General features: G+C 33.8%; 2 protein-coding genes across 13 annotated transcripts in view; both read left to right on the forward strand.

Annotated features, from left to right (window-relative positions):
* The first annotated feature begins 387 nt into the window (after positions 1–387).
* LOC116339317 lies at positions 388–2,154 on the forward strand. Its single transcript, XM_031765138.1, has 4 exons — positions 388–464; positions 536–578; positions 657–1,482; positions 1,535–2,154. Exons 1-4 carry the CDS (start codon positions 388–390, stop codon positions 1,591–1,593), a joined length of 1,005 nt encoding a protein of 334 aa, XP_031620998.1. The 3' UTR covers positions 1,594–2,154.
* A 516-nt stretch (positions 2,155–2,670) lies between these two features.
* LOC116339352 (rap guanine nucleotide exchange factor 2) overlaps positions 2,671–16,866 on the forward strand; it is a 29,790-nt gene continuing 15,594 nt past the window's right edge. For 3 of the 12 annotated variants that reach the window (XM_031765191.1, XM_031765189.1, XM_031765181.1), the window contains exons 1-2: positions 2,671–3,410; positions 15,919–16,432. Coding sequence is in view for 2 of the 12 variants with exons in the window: in XM_031765192.1 (XP_031621052.1) it covers positions 16,382–16,432 (51 nt within the window). In the remaining 10 variants the exon portion in view is untranslated. Of the gene's footprint in view, positions 3,417–3,716; positions 4,313–7,260; positions 7,520–8,079; positions 8,230–14,954; positions 14,975–15,918; positions 16,433–16,866 lie in introns of those variants that run through there. The other 9 variants (XM_031765192.1, XM_031765193.1, XM_031765182.1 and 6 more) reach the window with 8 other exon arrangements.

Raw genomic sequence — 16,866 nt, forward strand, 5'->3', positions numbered from 1 at the left:
CAAATAGAAGTGTATCACAGTCATGCCGAACAATGGAATACCATTCATGAAATGTTTCGTAACAATCCGAACTTTCAAGAGCCAACAATCAATCGACCACCAAAAATAAGCAGTTTTGCTCTTATACCATTATGCGACTACCATTTGAAAAACGTGCGATTGGACATTAAGGACTTATATTATAAAATTGTAAACGAGCTTGATTTGGTGCCTTCTTTTCTCAATACGCGGACCAACCGGATGAATAAGAGAAATTTAAAGTACTACACCCAAACTGATCGATCAGGTCTATGGAATATGTTGTTCGATGTCGGTGAAATAAATAAATTGGGCAAATCGAAATCATTCCATCATCAGATTTTGACCGATAGTGTTTCAATATCCATAATGTACAAGAAACCACAGCGACAACAACGACCACAGCGACAACAACGACCACAGCAAACAACCCAAGCGAATCGGGGGCCGGAAAAACTCATTGGCAAGAAATACATCATTGGAATCGATCCGAATGAAAAATCGTGGTTAACTGTAGTGCGTCGCAACATTCAAAAAACCCTGATGAGCCGGCTGTTGAGGTAAGATATTTTGAAATGTAATTTGAAATGGTTTTGAATAGAAACTCATAGTTTTTTGTATCATTTTGAATTTTGAAGGAAAACATTATAATACCAAACCAGCGTTTTCATTGGGAAACTCAGCAGAAAAAACGAGACAAAGAAGCGAAAAAGTTGGCTGGATGGTTTGATATCGAAGAGAAGGAACATCTCAAAACATACCCATATCGTCCACTATCACCACGTAATTCAACATGGAAATCATACATTGAATATCGCATTAAAATGTTACGAAAAGGAATGGCAGCTTATGCGACGCGTGAATATGCACGACTGGATTTAGACCATTACATTCGCTCGACCAGAGTAAATGATCAAATTGCCGTGTGTGTGACAAACAACAAACCGTCGTTGGTTCAATTTGGTGCTTGGGCGATGAAACCCGATCGACCGTTTGGAATAAAAAAGCGTAAAAGATGTCCGGGATCGCGTAAGTTTCGTGTGAGCATTAAGAAACTTGGACATTCAGAAGTTGAAATGCAAGATGAATGGGGAACATCACAAACATGCGCGAATTGTCAGGAACGTTTTCCAAGGCACACAAAAGATGATCGATTTAAAGTGTGCTACGATTGTAGAGCGAAAAAGATTGATGGCCTGCCAGATTCAGTCGCTGGACTGCCAGATATCATTGTGTCAACGGTCAACAGACGTGTTTTGAGAAGAAAACGTGCAATTATTAAGCGACAAATTATCGATGGCAATCGTGAGGCTGTGAACGAAAAACTTCGGACTGGGCGTTTAATGTCAAAGGTTAAAGTTACCTACAAAAATTGGCCATTAAATGTTGATGATGATGATGTTGTTCCACAAACAGTTACTTGGCACCGAGATATTGTTGCAGCAAAATGCATTATGCTCAAAGGTATGAATCAATTGGAATTCATTATTTAATGTATTTGCTTTAAATTACATAGGACTTTGCCGGATCTTTGATGTACCATTGCCAGTTTCATTGTTAAGACCGCCGGACTAAAACAACAATGTCAACTAACAAACATCATCAATTAATCATACATTCAAAAAATTACATAAAATAAAATATTTTAACTATTATAGTTAGCGTAGCTAGACATGAACAGACTATATAAAGTCTTGTGGTCTAGTTGTACAATAGTACAACATTGTACGGAGGGGGAGTGCCCGTAGGTGAGTAAAGTTTTTAATTTAAAAAAAGTATTTTATACCCAGTTCAACTGATACTAATGGTTGTCTTTCCCTTTTTCCATGTTTTCACACCTGAATGTTCCACCATGCCAAACCTATGGAAATGACTGAAACTACACACGAATCTAACATTAATAGGCATAACATGGGACGGTTTTGCAATTTTTTTTGCCTAAATCAAGAGAACATATTACAAAATAAGTTGTTTTAAATCCGAATTACTTTTATCTTTTTTCAATCATTTTGGTATTGATTGAAACCGTTATTACTGCAAAAATTGGTCACAATCAAAGGTGGCGAAGCAAAGAAGAGGAGGAAAAGACAAAAACAACCATATCAGTCACTGTATTAAATGTCCAAAACGAAAATGTGTGTATAATTTCTTACATATCTGACCGTAAATTCAATCTGACTCATCCGCCTTTTGACTGTTTAATTTGTTTATTCAATTCAAGCTGCTTTTTGTTTTAATTTTGCACAATAATTTTGTTTTTTTTTTTTTTGCACACATTTTTCGCCGTATTACGACATTCGAATTATCAGACTTGAAACTTTGTAAACAAAAAACAAAATAATTTGTAGAAATCGAACATGAAATCAAATAAATGAATGAGTTTATTCATTTTTTTGAATTTGTTTTGTTGTCGATCAGTATTGCACTGACGACGCCATCTATGAATGACCTTTGAAATTGCAACGAATCGGGCAACTCGGAATGGAAAAAGAAAATGCCAAAACATAGGTAACCAAAATGCAGCCGTGTTCACCATTTGAACAAACTAAAAAAAGTGTAAATGTGTTACCAGAGCGCGCATTGAAGGAATGCAATAAATTGTCACGAGAGCGCGTTCAATGTACCAACATAAATGGTAATGTGTGTTGGTGTGTTTGTTTTCACCTACAGACCATACTAAAAACGTCGATAGTCACGCAGAAGAAGAGGAGAAAAATACGTTTATGGTGAAACATACACACAACCACATACGCACATATGAACGCGTTGACGAGAGTCAGAATGTACAAAAGCAACAGCAATAACAACAACAAAATAACGAAGAAAAACACACAACATAAACGAACGAGAAGAAACAGGCCGAAAAGTTCTCCATTTTTAGTGGCGTATACGCATACATCAGCATAACTCTCTCGCATGACAAGACGACGGGAGTGAACGCAGAGTGAATAAAAACAACATATTAAACATATTTCATATTTGTATAAATAATTCTTTTTCATCTAAAAAGTGTTTTATTGATTTCAATTCGAATACGAAACAAAGATAACATTAATAAACCGTGCAACTTTTATCACATATCCGTTTGGTATATAGTTTTTCTTTATATTATTTTGTATCAAAAAGAATCTGTTTTTAAAAGCATTTTTTTTTGTGAGTGTGTTTTAATTGCAACGCGAACGGAAAAGGCAAACTTCAGTGGACAAAAAAGTCATTCTTTATTCGTATGTGATTTTGTGTCCGTGTATGTGAACTATAGCTGCTATTTTTTTTTCTTACTATTCATTATTTCATCAGTTCATTCGTCTTGAAAATACGCATACACAAATTTGTATTGATTGAATGAAAAAAAAAAACGTAGCAAAAAAATCAAACACAGGAGGAAGATACCAGTGAGTGTATGGACTAATAATTTTTATGGTTTAAAACAAAAACAACAACAATAAATCTATCTGTTGAATTTCGATAAGTAAACTAAGTCCGAAGATTTTGTGTGTTTCGTTTTAAATTACTCTTCTTTCTAAATACCGAGTTCTTATCTTTTCCTGAATATTTCGGCTTTATTTATGCTGGTCTGCATGAGATTGTTTTAATCGATCGAATTGTTTTTTCTCTCGGTTGGTTGCAAAAATGCAAAAAAAAAAAACATAATCTATTTGATTTAGTGCAATTAAATGAAACTCTTTTCATCAATTCAAATCAGTACAATAAGAGCAAACATAATAAAGAATAGTTTTCGATTCAATAGAAATTAAACAAGTCGTTTTTAATGATTCTTTGTGTGAAAACATTTTTGTGTGTGCAAAATATAACCAGACGATAGAAATGTCAAAACAAGTCTGGAAATTACAAGAAAATAATCGAAAATGCAACAAAAAAGAAGCAACAGAAAAAGAGATATAGAAAGGAGATAAAGAGATATATGGAGAGAGAAATCGGCTATGTAGTGTGAATTGATGTCAACAACAGCAACAACAACAAAAAAATAACCATCTAATGAATCCAAAAAAATTTGTTTATGATTTTATAAAATCGCGTTTGTGTAGAATTTTAAAAGTAAAAAAGAGAAAAGAATCGGAAGACATAACAAAGTGTGCAAAAGGCCAACATTATATGGCTACCAATGAGGTTGGCTGTCATATATACACATACATATCCACGATATGTAGAAACATTTATTGTGCGGCAACCAGTTCGCGCTTTTTAATGAGCGAGAGAAAAAAAAAGAGAGCGCAAAATGTTTAAGTAAGCAAAATACCTGATCTCGGGGCAAGCTGATGAATGAAACTGAAAGGTTCTCTTTCTTCAATTATTATCGAAAACAATGTAATGCAAACAATCTGATTGGTATTTAATCTCCAGTGCGTGCTTGTGTTGATTATTGCAGCTTAAGTGTTCGATTCAGTGTGTACCATGCTATATAGAGATAAATTTTCAAATCGGAAGAGAGTGAACAAAGAGAGAGAGAGAGAGAGAGAGCAAATGTGAGCTCTCAATATATGGTTCGATAGTCTTTGATTATGTTGAAATTCTTAATGGGATCAATTAAAGTTTTCGGTCGCTCATCGCATTCAATCAATTCAATTTATGGACTTTTTTGAGTTGAGATGCTACATTAAATCGAATTATGTTATTCATAAAGTCGATGCCGATATCTCTCGTGCGCGCCCTGTATCTTTGAACAACAGACAAAATACAACATACATTCAGAAAATATACATACATATGTAGTACATTGTTGAAAAAACGCATAAACGAACACCGTAGACATATCATGATTCATTAATATATAAATATATGTATTCGGTTTTGGAAAATTTGTATAAACATGTACACAAGAATGTATACGTTGTTTGGGTTTGGGCATTATCTATGGTATGCATTGCAATCATGGCATATACATTCTTTGTTTTCATATCATATATGCATAACTAGATGAAAAACAATCGAGATTGAAATGCTGTCGAAATGCCTATGGTCGACGCGGGAAAATATGCCAGTGCCCACGACATTTCGACCAACAACAACAAAAAAAATCGGTCTGTGTATAAATAAAAAAATCTACACACGTTCTGTGACCATCAGCGAGATTTTTGTATACGGTTTCCAACGTAGTATTTTGTTTATAAAAGAAGAAAGAAAAAAACATTGCAAGGCAAATCTCCAAACAGTTAGTCATTATATTTAACGTAAATTCAATACGGCGCAAAAAAAAGACTTTCGTCGTCTACCTACACTTTCAGCGTTTGTTGAATGTCAGACAAATTGCAAACATATACAAATCTCAAGAGTATTTTGATTAAAATGTTACAAATTTATGCTGCCCAAGATGCAAATAAATATTGCCATTTTATTCTTCTGTATATGTGTATAGAAATTATGAAAATTCTCTAACTCACTCACCGAAACAAATATCCAAACAACTCGACGAGAGAGCGCCTGAAAATGAGCATTTTCTTAAGTTTGATTGGTAGTTTAACCGAAGCCATTTAAATCGTCGTCGTCGTCGTCGTCATCATCATCATTTTTCATTGTTCTCTTAGAATAAATTGCAAAACATGTATTTTTTTATGTCGTGGTCAATGCGTTATAACGTTTATCTTCTTTGCACGTTAACGATGCAGCTATTTTCAAGTCACAGTTAAGCTAAAATAGTCGCATTTGTGATATTTATCATGCATCTGAGAGCACGCAGTGCTGGTGCTGGTGTTGCTGTTGCTTACGTCTTCCATTGAAAATCATTGCTACAAAACACCACACACCACTCAACAAACGTTTAGATTTTCTTCGTTTATCCCGTTGTTTTCTGCATTTTTGTCTTATTATTATAGTCTAGTGTTTCGTTCAAGTGAGACTGTATGTTTTGTACGAACACATACAAATGAAACAACACATTTGATGCATTTAAGTTAAGAGTCACAAGAACGACCAAAGATACGAATGGTATGCAGCGACGGAATGCATGTATTGGTGGAATAGATAGAGAAAGAGACAGAGATAGAGGACGTGAGCAAAGCGGCTGTTAGTCGTATAAAAGCATGTATTATATTATTATTATCGATACGGCCGCACAGAGAGTAATGCGGTTGGTGTATCTGTGTTCGCATCGCATTTATCGCATTCAACTTAACAATGAAATAATAATAATAATATCAAGTCGAAGATTTGTTTTTGTGTGTGCTCATTTTTTCCATGAATTTGTTTTTATATTTGAACATGAACTTCCACAGAAAGAAAGATACAAAAATGAAAAAACAACAAAATAAATAAATAACTTACCAATTCTATTTTTTTCTTTTGTTTTTACTTCATCTGTTCGTTCTTGTTTATGTTGTAACGAGGTTTCATGCCTCGATTTGGAAAACTCCAAGCCCAAACAATATGTTTTGTTTTTAATTCATTATCAGGCGAGAATATGATTGAGAGATTTCACCGATTCGGTGGTTTTTTTTTAAATATATTTTGGGTTGTTGCTTCTTCTCCGGTGTTCAGCAACGACATCGCATGTATGCTCCGTTATGTCTACGAATTAGACTGCCTCGTCGATGTGCGTATTCACTGATTGTAAATTTGTTTCATTGATTTCTCTGAGCGACGGCGACGACGACGACGATGATGATTATGCTACGACGATAACGATCACCGCCATTCCAATCTACCACGTTTGATGTGCAATGGATACATGTGTGCAAATGCGGTTAATGCTACAAAAGTATATCATTTTTTATATTCATTGATATTGATGTTTTTGCTGCTGTTGCCGTTTATTATCTATATATATATATATATATATATATATATGAACAGTGGTTGAAATACAGTTCGCCTAATTCGCTGTTAGCCGTCCCCTTTACTTTTCATACACTTCGATATTTCGGTGTATAGACATTTGTTGAAATGTGCTGGTAAACAAAACATATATAACGATTGCTATGAAACCATTTGGTTGACGGCGCGTACACACTCACACACATACACGACCAACCGACAAACTAATACGGCAAAAAAGGAAAATGAAAAAAAAAAGATTGTATACAGAAAACACTATCAAAGACTCCCGAAGTTTACGAACGAGAAACTTCATTGACAACAACAGCGGACCAACTCAGCAGTTTAGTTTTAAAGTGAGCGTACGCCAAATAAAGCGTATTTCATTTAAGTTTCACTCATTCACTGTCTATCCATACAATATTTGTTGACGTTTGCTGTCGAAATGTAAATTGCTGTTTGTTTCGTTTTGATAGAATTTCGATTGCGCTTCGATTGTGAATTTGTTTTTAAATTTGCATTGCCATTGCACTTTGCTCCCAGTTCAAATAAAAACGTGTCAATGCATGCAACCGCAAACACATAAATTGATATGTGCCTGGTTGAAACCAGCAAAAGTCATCAAATGTCAGTGATCAGTGATGATAAATAAGGCAAACTTATGATTTTGATGTTGATGATCATGATGAGTTTGAATTTAAATATGATGCCAAAATAGCGAAAAATTAATGAAGTGAGTGTACTGACAAATATGTGTGTAGTGCCATTTGGATTGTGGTGGGTGAGCGCACAACACATTTTTTTTAGAAGCGCGCACAAAAAAGGCATAACATGCTCAAAATGGAAACAGATATTTATATAAAATCTTGGAATAATTTTTGGGTGTACAAACCAAAACGTAAATTGTTTGATTCGTTTGAATGAAGTTCGTAATAATAACAAGCAAACGTTGTTTCGTTCAAACAACGAAAATCGTTCACAGTTCAGAAATGAAAGTAAATGGTGAAGAAGCGCTGAATTTTAAGACGAATGGAAAAATCAAAATGAACGAAAAAGAAAAGTCAACATATCAAATGCAAAAAGTTAACAGTAAAAAAATATATATGAGAAAATGGTTAGCCAGTGATGGCACCAGCACTATTACCGTCCCATCATCAATCCACAATGAACAATAAAAAAAGTTCACAGCTCACACACACGCACACGTACCGATTCCAGTCAAATTCAATTCAATCAAAGTTTTAATGGAAATTGCGTTTTGCGAGCGGTTTTTTTTATCGTACTAGTATATGCGTGTGAGAAAGATTTCATCAATTCGTTGATTCGTTCTTTGCATTGCATCGTAATAATTTGTTAAAACGCGCTAAAATAAAACGCTAAACATTTTAGCCGCTTTTGTCGCACACACACACACCTTCAATGCAGAAACAAAAGGGTGATCTGGTAATTTTCCCAATTCTAGCTGTTTATTGATCTCTCAGATCTTGGTGCAATCACAACACATCACTTTTCCTCTGGTCTCATCGTTCATTGTCGTTGAATAAAGTAGGAAAAAATGAGAGTAGTGTGATAATTGGTTTTGAAAAAAAATGAAAAAATATATATATTATATACACGTCCATGTGAATACATCAAGTAAAATTCCATTTTTTTTCTCAGCGAATCAGTGTGATTTTAGCGGTTGATTTTCATCATTTTTTTGTTTTCTCTTAATTGGATTTAATTTCAACGTACACACACACAAAGACATGCACAAACAATTCAGCGTCACTACCTGAAAGCACACACGTAACACAACATTGTTAAACACGTACATAATGTACGTAAATCGTCGCGAACAACGCGAGTGGCGAATACGGCACACAGCATGTGTTGGAGAAATGACCATTTCAAGTTAAGCTGATGATGATTATTATTATTTCTTCCTCGAAATATATAACAATACCTATTTTAATGGCTGTTTTCTCTTCTTGTGTCGTTTGGAATGCTTAACTTCTTCTGTGTTGTTTTTTTTTCGGGTTTTTGACGGTGAACAATTACCTGAACCATCGCGCCATCATAAACAAATTCATGGGCACAAATCATAAAAATGAACGAAGACATAAAAACGAGAACAAGGATAGACGAAATAAAATATATAAATCGCTACCAACGTCGACCGTCGTAGATGGGAGAGAAACAAATTGATAATATTTGGTTTTCTCGTTTAATTCTACCGTCGTGGGTATTTAATTCCGATTCTGAGATTCGAATTCAATTTGCATCTGTAATGCAGCCAGAGCACAATATACAGACAAATAAAACGTAGAGGAAAATAATATAATACTTTCTTGGGTAGAATTGTAAATGGAATCTAGAGATTTGTAGAGCACAATATTAAGAACAAGTGAGATTATATTCGGAGATAAAACTAAGAAGCAATAGAAATCATGGACCGAATTTCACTTAATATCGAATTAAAAAAAAATATATACATATGAAGCTCACAAAATAGCTGACGCGACAGATTCACATCACGATTGTCGTCATGTCCGCAATTTTGCGAAAAACAAAACATAGGACAGAGAGATGTGAAAAATGAGATGATTCTTGAACTATACGCGTGACAATTTCTCATTGTGATTGAGAAAACAAAGCCATTTCGGTTTGGTTTTTTACAACGGTCAAACGATACATTTTAGTGTAGTGCACAAACTATGGAAGACAGCTATTATACATCATATATGCAATTGGCTTTGGTGTTTTGTGATTTGACGAAGCCGCATGACAGCCAAGCGCTCGCGCTCACACAATAAATACGCTGCAGATTAGTGCACATCATCTGGATAGTCATGAATAAAAGCAACCCATATAAAAAACGAAATAAATAAAAAAAAAACATGTTTTTTTTTATTTCGAATATCGCGCATTTAATCACACAACAAGGGTCACAGACGAAACGATGGATTGCCATCGTCATATACTGTCTTAACGGTGTCGGAACGATATAGCGCCCAATTGATTGTGCATTGTCAGTACTGTGTGTAAATCAACAATGTGGTTGGTTGGTGTGCCGCGTGGCTATATGAATGCACTCATTTATCTAAATCAATAGTCATTTTCCATATTGAGGTTTCGCACAAGCACTAATTTCCAAACAAGCACAACGGACCGATATTGTGTATTTTGCAAAATCAAGCTACTGCTTAGTTCGCATCGAAAAACTTGTAACGGTCAAAATATTTCATCATTAGAACGGTTTTTGGTGAACGAGAACATAGAATTAAAAACAACAAAACAACACCAAACCAATTTATTCCATGTGAGTTATATTTATGTTGTGCCAGCGTATGCGTGTGTTCGCCATTGTCTGCCGCCTTCATCACCCTAAACATAGTTGACGTGTGTATGCACACACACACAAATTTAGTCTGTCTGGCATAGGCTGGCAAACCGAAGTACATATCGATCGAAATAAAACATATGCGCGCTTGAAATGAAGAGTTTAAATACGAATAAATTTTAGGGTGTTTTTGAAATTAAGTGGATGTTCATATCCGATTCTTCGTGCAGTATCGTATTCGTTCTGTTCCGTAAACAGGACATATGTCACCGAAACTCGAAGTGCTTGGTTTGTTTGTTTTTACTTCGGAAGCTATATTTTAAACTAACGAACTAACAAAAGATTCTTTTTAGTTTCGGTGCATTCAGTTTTGATGAAATAGAAAATCGTCTGGTTTTCGGTTGTGTACATTGCATTCAGAAGCTCACGTATAGAAAATGGAAAACTGTTCTATTCAGAATTTTTATGCGCATCAGTTCGTCGCCTTCAAAATAAAAACATATGGCACTATGAAATAATCAATTTCATTATGTCCAAAATTGCCGATAGCGTTTTAAGCATTTATTCAAAAACAAAGTACTTCCTTTAGCCGATATTTTTTTCGAAAACATTGAATGCATCAAGTGAATACATCAAAGAGCCGACAACGATTTTTCGTTCTAAGTCATTGATAAAGGATAATTTCAAGTTCATAAATTATGCAATGAAATCAATTAATAATGAAGATATTGAAATGCAGACAGAGAAAACGAAAAAATATTTGAACCATCTTTCGTTTTATAGTGTCAATAACATTTCCGTTGCATTCGTTGTCTGCTTCACCCTATGTCACTTCAGTTCAAATGAAAAACCAATCAATTTGATGATTCATACATTGAATGGAAGTTTCTATGTCACGGTGTATGTATATTCTATGCACATATATACCACTTCATGTATAAGCAGCACCATTCGTAAGGATATGATTTTCTAGATTCAATATATTAGTAACAAAATATCAAGCTTAAGACCCAACACAAAGAATACACTTTGTTTAATGTGAAGAAAATTGGAAAAATTTCGCAGCAAGAATAGAATAAAAAAAAAAATCGAAGTAAAGATAAATAAAGAAGACTTGATCTTCGTTCATTTGTTTTTCTTTGAAAATAGCGCGTCGCCGACCACTTGGCAGTGATAATGTGTTCGATATCGAGCATATATGCATGCTCGCAGCAAATTGCCATCGATAAACGTTATGGAAACGAAAGCGTAAATTATTTCTTTAGTAATAGTCGACGACGCGCGTGTTTGTTATTATATTTGTAAAAGATGCATGGAAAGGTGCATGCGCTCAATGGAACACAATCAAAAAACTTATAGTTGACTGTCGAGAAAGAAAGAAATGAAAAAGAAGCACAGAAAAATAAAACACACACACATTTTTGTTGTTCTCTCTTCGTCGTACATTGCACTAATTTATCTATTTCACCGTTCCCTTTCATATCATCATGTTAAATAAATTATAATAATACATAGCTGGTGGCTCAACACGAGCTGCTGTGCAGCTAATTTGTTTGCTGAAATCAAAATTGATGAATAATCTGCAACGAGATGGTTTTTTTTTATTCATTTGATAATCGAACGAAAAAATTATAGAAAAAAAACCGCAATAAAAATGATATGTGTCGTTTTTATCGTGATACTTGTGGTGTCCATGAAGACGACGGCAATGGATCAACATTGATAGAGGGGGAAACAATAAACGGGCCAGATATGACACGTTTTTTTATGATAGCTAATGTAATGGCTGATGATAATAAGTTTTTCTTCGAGATCTTGGTGTGTCTGTCAAATGTAATAGCCACTTATCAATGTGAGTGTGGAATTAGTTTAAATGGATTTTAGGCAGATACGTTAGTATGTTGCGAACATTGACTTCAACAAATCGAACATATATTTAGACCACATAGTCGTTTGCTACAGCGCCGCAGCCGCACTTATGCCATCCATCTTGCACTTTAAGTTTTGTTTTCGGATTTTATATTATGTTCATTATATTCAGTTCGTTTTGCCGCTACATTTTTTTCTCTCTCTCTCTCTCTCTCTCTCTCTCTCTCTTCGTGAGTACAGACTTACGCGCTCCATTCGCGCTGTAAGCCTTTAAATCATTTTTTTTCGTTTCTTTTCATTCATTCAACTTTCGTTAAAAATTTACTGAATGGTCTTTTGTTATTATTATTGAAGTCGGTGCACAATGCAATTTAGTATAAAACACACACACACGCGCGCGCCTTCACTCTAATGAATACGGTTTTCATATTTCATTTAAAGTAAATTTTCTCCCATATTACTCATTTGCGAACCGATTTTGCTTCGCTTTTGTTTTACTTTATTTTTTTGTGGTTGTTGAGTGTGTTTTGACTTTCTTATATTTGGTACCATCTCAGTTGCAGCATCTTACAGATAGATGAAAGAAGAAATCAGCAACTGCATGGCATCTCATGACATTCGATAGCGCGCGTTCAAGAATTTTCTCTGTTATTTATTTATGATTTTTTTTTTGCCAATTAATTTGAACTCTTGTTTTCACAAAATTCACTTATTTCGTGTGCGATTGTGCAGAGAAAATTGATTTTGAATGCACTGGTAAATGTTTACCAAACTTTCTATGCTTTCATTCGATTTCATATTATGTGGCTACCAATATACAACGGCCAACTAAAGCGGAATTTTATTGCATCTATACAGAGCCAAAGGCGTTAGTTTACTAATTGAGACTCTGCATTCATAACACGACACTTTTATTTGTATGTGTTTTTTCATGTTTCGCTTTGCTTTGAAAGTGCATTTAATGTTAATTCTTCTCCCGTTCTCTTTGATAATTGATAGAACGCGCCAATCAGCTAAACGGCGATGTTTACATGACGGTCTGCTATTCGATAATGATGTATAATAGAATAAATTATGGGTGATTTATTGGATCACAGTGCTTTTAATGTTGTAATCGAAGCGATTATGTTAGATTATTGTATATACCATATGAAATATCGTCACATTCACCACCATTCAATATACATATATTTATATATCATTTAACAAATGTTCAATAATTTTGTTGACAACTGGGGCGGTTCACTTTGATTTCGTCAACGAATACACATTCCACACAATAAAAGCAACAAGAAAACATCTCCGACAACACGTTTCAAATTCGATTTCGACAACTTCAAATAGATTATTGTTTTACCATTCAAACGAAATTTTACGGCAACCAAAGAATCTTAAATTATCAAATACTCCAACAAATTGACCGCTTGTAATTTGTGGCTTCGTGTGAATATTTATGAAAATTATTATGTATACGTACTTAAATTAAGACATAAAATGCGATGAATTTTGTTTATGTGAACGGAAAACAAGTATAAAATGTGATTACATGAAAATGTTCCGTGTATTTAAAAAGAAAACACATTTACACTACGAAAAAAATGTCTATAACTGTGCCAACTTCAAATTACGGCTATCAAAGTTCGTCTTATCGATTATCAAAAGCATTACGGAAGAACGAATACAGCAAACAGTTTGTATGCACTCTCTTTCCATCACAGATGCCGAGAATGTTCACAACGCTTTACAATTTTGATTGAATTTAATCATTCATAAACACTGTGCAGTGAAATTATTGTCGTTAAATACATTGTACCAGCCACTTTTTCCCTTCCTTTTTTAAATCGTACTTTCAATTTGCCGGCAAATCAGGTTCAAAAGCACATAAATCCCAGAATGACAGAGGAAGCAAGTGAAACGAAAAGAAAGAAAAAAAAATTAATTGATCACTTGATGCAGTCGGTTGATTCAATGTATTTCTAACCTTTGTGTAATCTTAAAAACTAAGTAGTATATTTTAAGAATTACAATAATTTGTCTTCAATACTTGAGTTCACATGGATGCAGCTGAATGATTTATACGAACCGGCACAGCGCACAAAAAGCAATAGAAATGAATTCTCCGTTTACTGCATGTTGATTTCGTCCACTTGTTTGAGTGGCAATAAAACCGTCTTTGTGTTCAAATCAATGGGAAGTATGACAACCAAGAGAAAGAAAAAGAGAGAAAACGATGTCAATTTTTTTTTTCATCAAAAAGAAATCATTCAACATATAATATCAAAACTGAATTGCTGATGCCATTCTTTCAACATACTTTTTTTTAGTACATATACAATACAATAGTTATTCCATTATATCAAAATTACGATATAAATATCCACTCCGTCTCATTTTCCGTTTGTGAATTAAAGAATGCAATAAATCGCATGCATCAATTCGGTTTGAATTCAAAATATGAAGAAAAAAACTAGATACAGACAAAAAATCAAAGAATAGAAAAAAATATCATTTCAATGATATTGCAACGGAGAATGAATGAAATCAACATCCAAGAATAATTCACCGGCAGTAGAACTGTTTGGTACCTTTTTATACCTAGCTTTACTAATTGTACACTATCTATTTTTTTTTTTTTGATCTTCTCTTCTCTCTCTTTCTGTTCTCCATCTGAATCACAAATGGTAAAAAAGAGAAAAAAAGATTTGAAATGATTGCACGAATAACGGCAACAATCATTAAATTTACAAAGTTTTCAATGAAGAAAATAAGTATGTCATGTTGCGATTTTGTTGGTTTCGAAGCCACTTTGATCGCATCGCAACTGGACCACGTTGTTGTTTTTATTGGTTTAACGGAAAGCGGGAGCGAGCAATGAGCGCTTGTATTTGTGAGCTCGCACACTTATGCTGCCAGCCATTTAAAATTACGCCATATGAAATACATTAAACAAAAAAAAAAGAAAGAGAGAGAACAATCGAACCAATTGATCTGATTGTGGTTAGTATGAGTTGTTCGCTATCTACCATTTCCAACCATTTTGACACAAATCTCAATTTAGACAAGTATGATCCATTCATTTATGCCATTTTATGTGTACAATTTTTGTTTTGCAAACATTCAATAAGCTCTTTACTTTCCATTTAATAATGATATCCGTATGTTGTAAATCATCACCCTTTGCCACAACACACACACACACACACATGCAGTACATAAATGTAAATAAAAAGCAATAATAATAATTCAATGGCAAATTTTAAACGACTTTATTAGTCACATGTTGATTCATCAACATGTGCAACATTTAGCTTCTTCCTGTCATGAAAACCTTTCAAACATTTCGATAATATTTTTCCACTTTTGATACAGTTATTTGAATGTGTTGAAAAATTGATAAGTCTATTGCGTTGATCTGACCCATAAACCAATAAATGAATATATTCATAATTTTTGTTAATTCTTAATAAAAAAACAAGACGTTCGTACGCCAACCGGCGAACTCCGTTTTTTCAAATTTTGATTCAAATGATTTGAATGAAGGTGATTACTAGACGAAACAAATAAAACGGTTGCATTATAAGGCAAAATACCTAAAATGAATCAACCAATAAATAATTAACCTGTTAATTATATGTTGGTACCAATATCCAACCGACACGGCACAAGCATATCTTCGGCCGTACGTGTATTTATTAAATATAAATGCAAACATGGTTCGGGCATCCAGTAACCAAGTTTGATATTCAAAACAAAATTGGAAGAGGCATCACCTCTCCCTCTCTCTCTCTCTCTTCAGTTGATTCAACGTTATTTTCTTCTGCATTTTGAAAAAAAAAAACATCGACCACCATTAAAATTGGCATAATGAATTCATTAAAAATGTTAATTGATTTAATTAAAATAAAAAAATATATAATAATTTTTATTTCTTTTTTTTTCAGAGATACGCAAAGCAACGTGGAACGGACGGCACTCTGAATATGTCTGATTGAAAAGTGAAATGCAAACCAATAAAAGAAAATTGAATTGAAGTGAAATGAAAATGACATCCATCCAAGTGTATTTGTTCGCTCGAAAATATATTTTGAAAATATGATACAACATATTCGTTATATTTTAATAATATGAAAATTCTTTTTATTAAGTGCGCGTGTGAATAACAGTGGTACGCGTATGGAAAAATAACCAAAGCCAAAAAAAAGAGAACGAAACAATTCAATATATATTTTAAGTGCAAAATAAGAGTGCAACGAACACTGTAATATTTATATCGGCGATCGTTTTCCACTCAACCATCTTCCATTCATCAATAATAGTAACAAATACACAACGAGCCAGGTGAAATCGTGTCAAAATGTTGATAAAATTGAACACTTTTTAAATAACAACGCAATTTTATTCTAAATGGAGGATTTAAAGCATTCCACGACTAAATTAAAGCAAACGGATTACGAGGTGAGAATCATCATGTTTTTGTTTTGTTCTTTTCTTTCATTTTATCATTTTTCGATAATGATTTCATTTACCTGACATTGAATTTTGGCGTAGCATTTATCACACCTGTGGATTTGTTTCGAATTTCATTCTTCTTTAATTGAAAATGGTCTCCATTATCGAACATAAAAGATTCTCTGTGATAACTTGATTGTGTTAGATTTCCGTATTCATTCATCGTACTTTGTTTGGGCTCGTTTTTGAAGTTTAAATTTTCAGCACTGTTTGTTGACACAACGAAAAATCGGTTTGAAACATGTGGAAGAATTTCTAGGTGGAAAAGAGTCTTCATTCATAACTATGAAAAACTTAATTTCCAAAACAGAATGATGTGAATAGAGCTTTTTTTTCAAAACCTAAAATAAATGGGAGTTAACATTGATTTTGAGTCAAAG

Source organism: Contarinia nasturtii, unplaced genomic scaffold, assembly GCF_009176525.2.
Source record: "Contarinia nasturtii isolate CC-2019 unplaced genomic scaffold, AAFC_CNas_1.1 Cnas_scaffold_493, whole genome shotgun sequence".
NCBI lineage: Eukaryota > Metazoa > Arthropoda > Insecta > Diptera > Cecidomyiidae > Contarinia > Contarinia nasturtii.

Excerpts from the sequence above, each read along its gene's own strand:
- LOC116339317 (XM_031765138.1), top strand. The coding sequence starts at position 388 with ATGTACAAGAAACCACAGCGACAACAACGACCACAGCGACAACAACGA. Across the intron at positions 465-535 it reads ACAACCCAAGCGAATCGGGG|TGCGTCGCAACATTCAAAAA; the intron begins GCCGGAAAAACT and ends GGTTAACTGTAG. Across the intron at positions 1,483-1,534 it reads AAAATGCATTATGCTCAAAG|GACTTTGCCGGATCTTTGAT; the intron begins GTATGAATCAAT and ends TAAATTACATAG.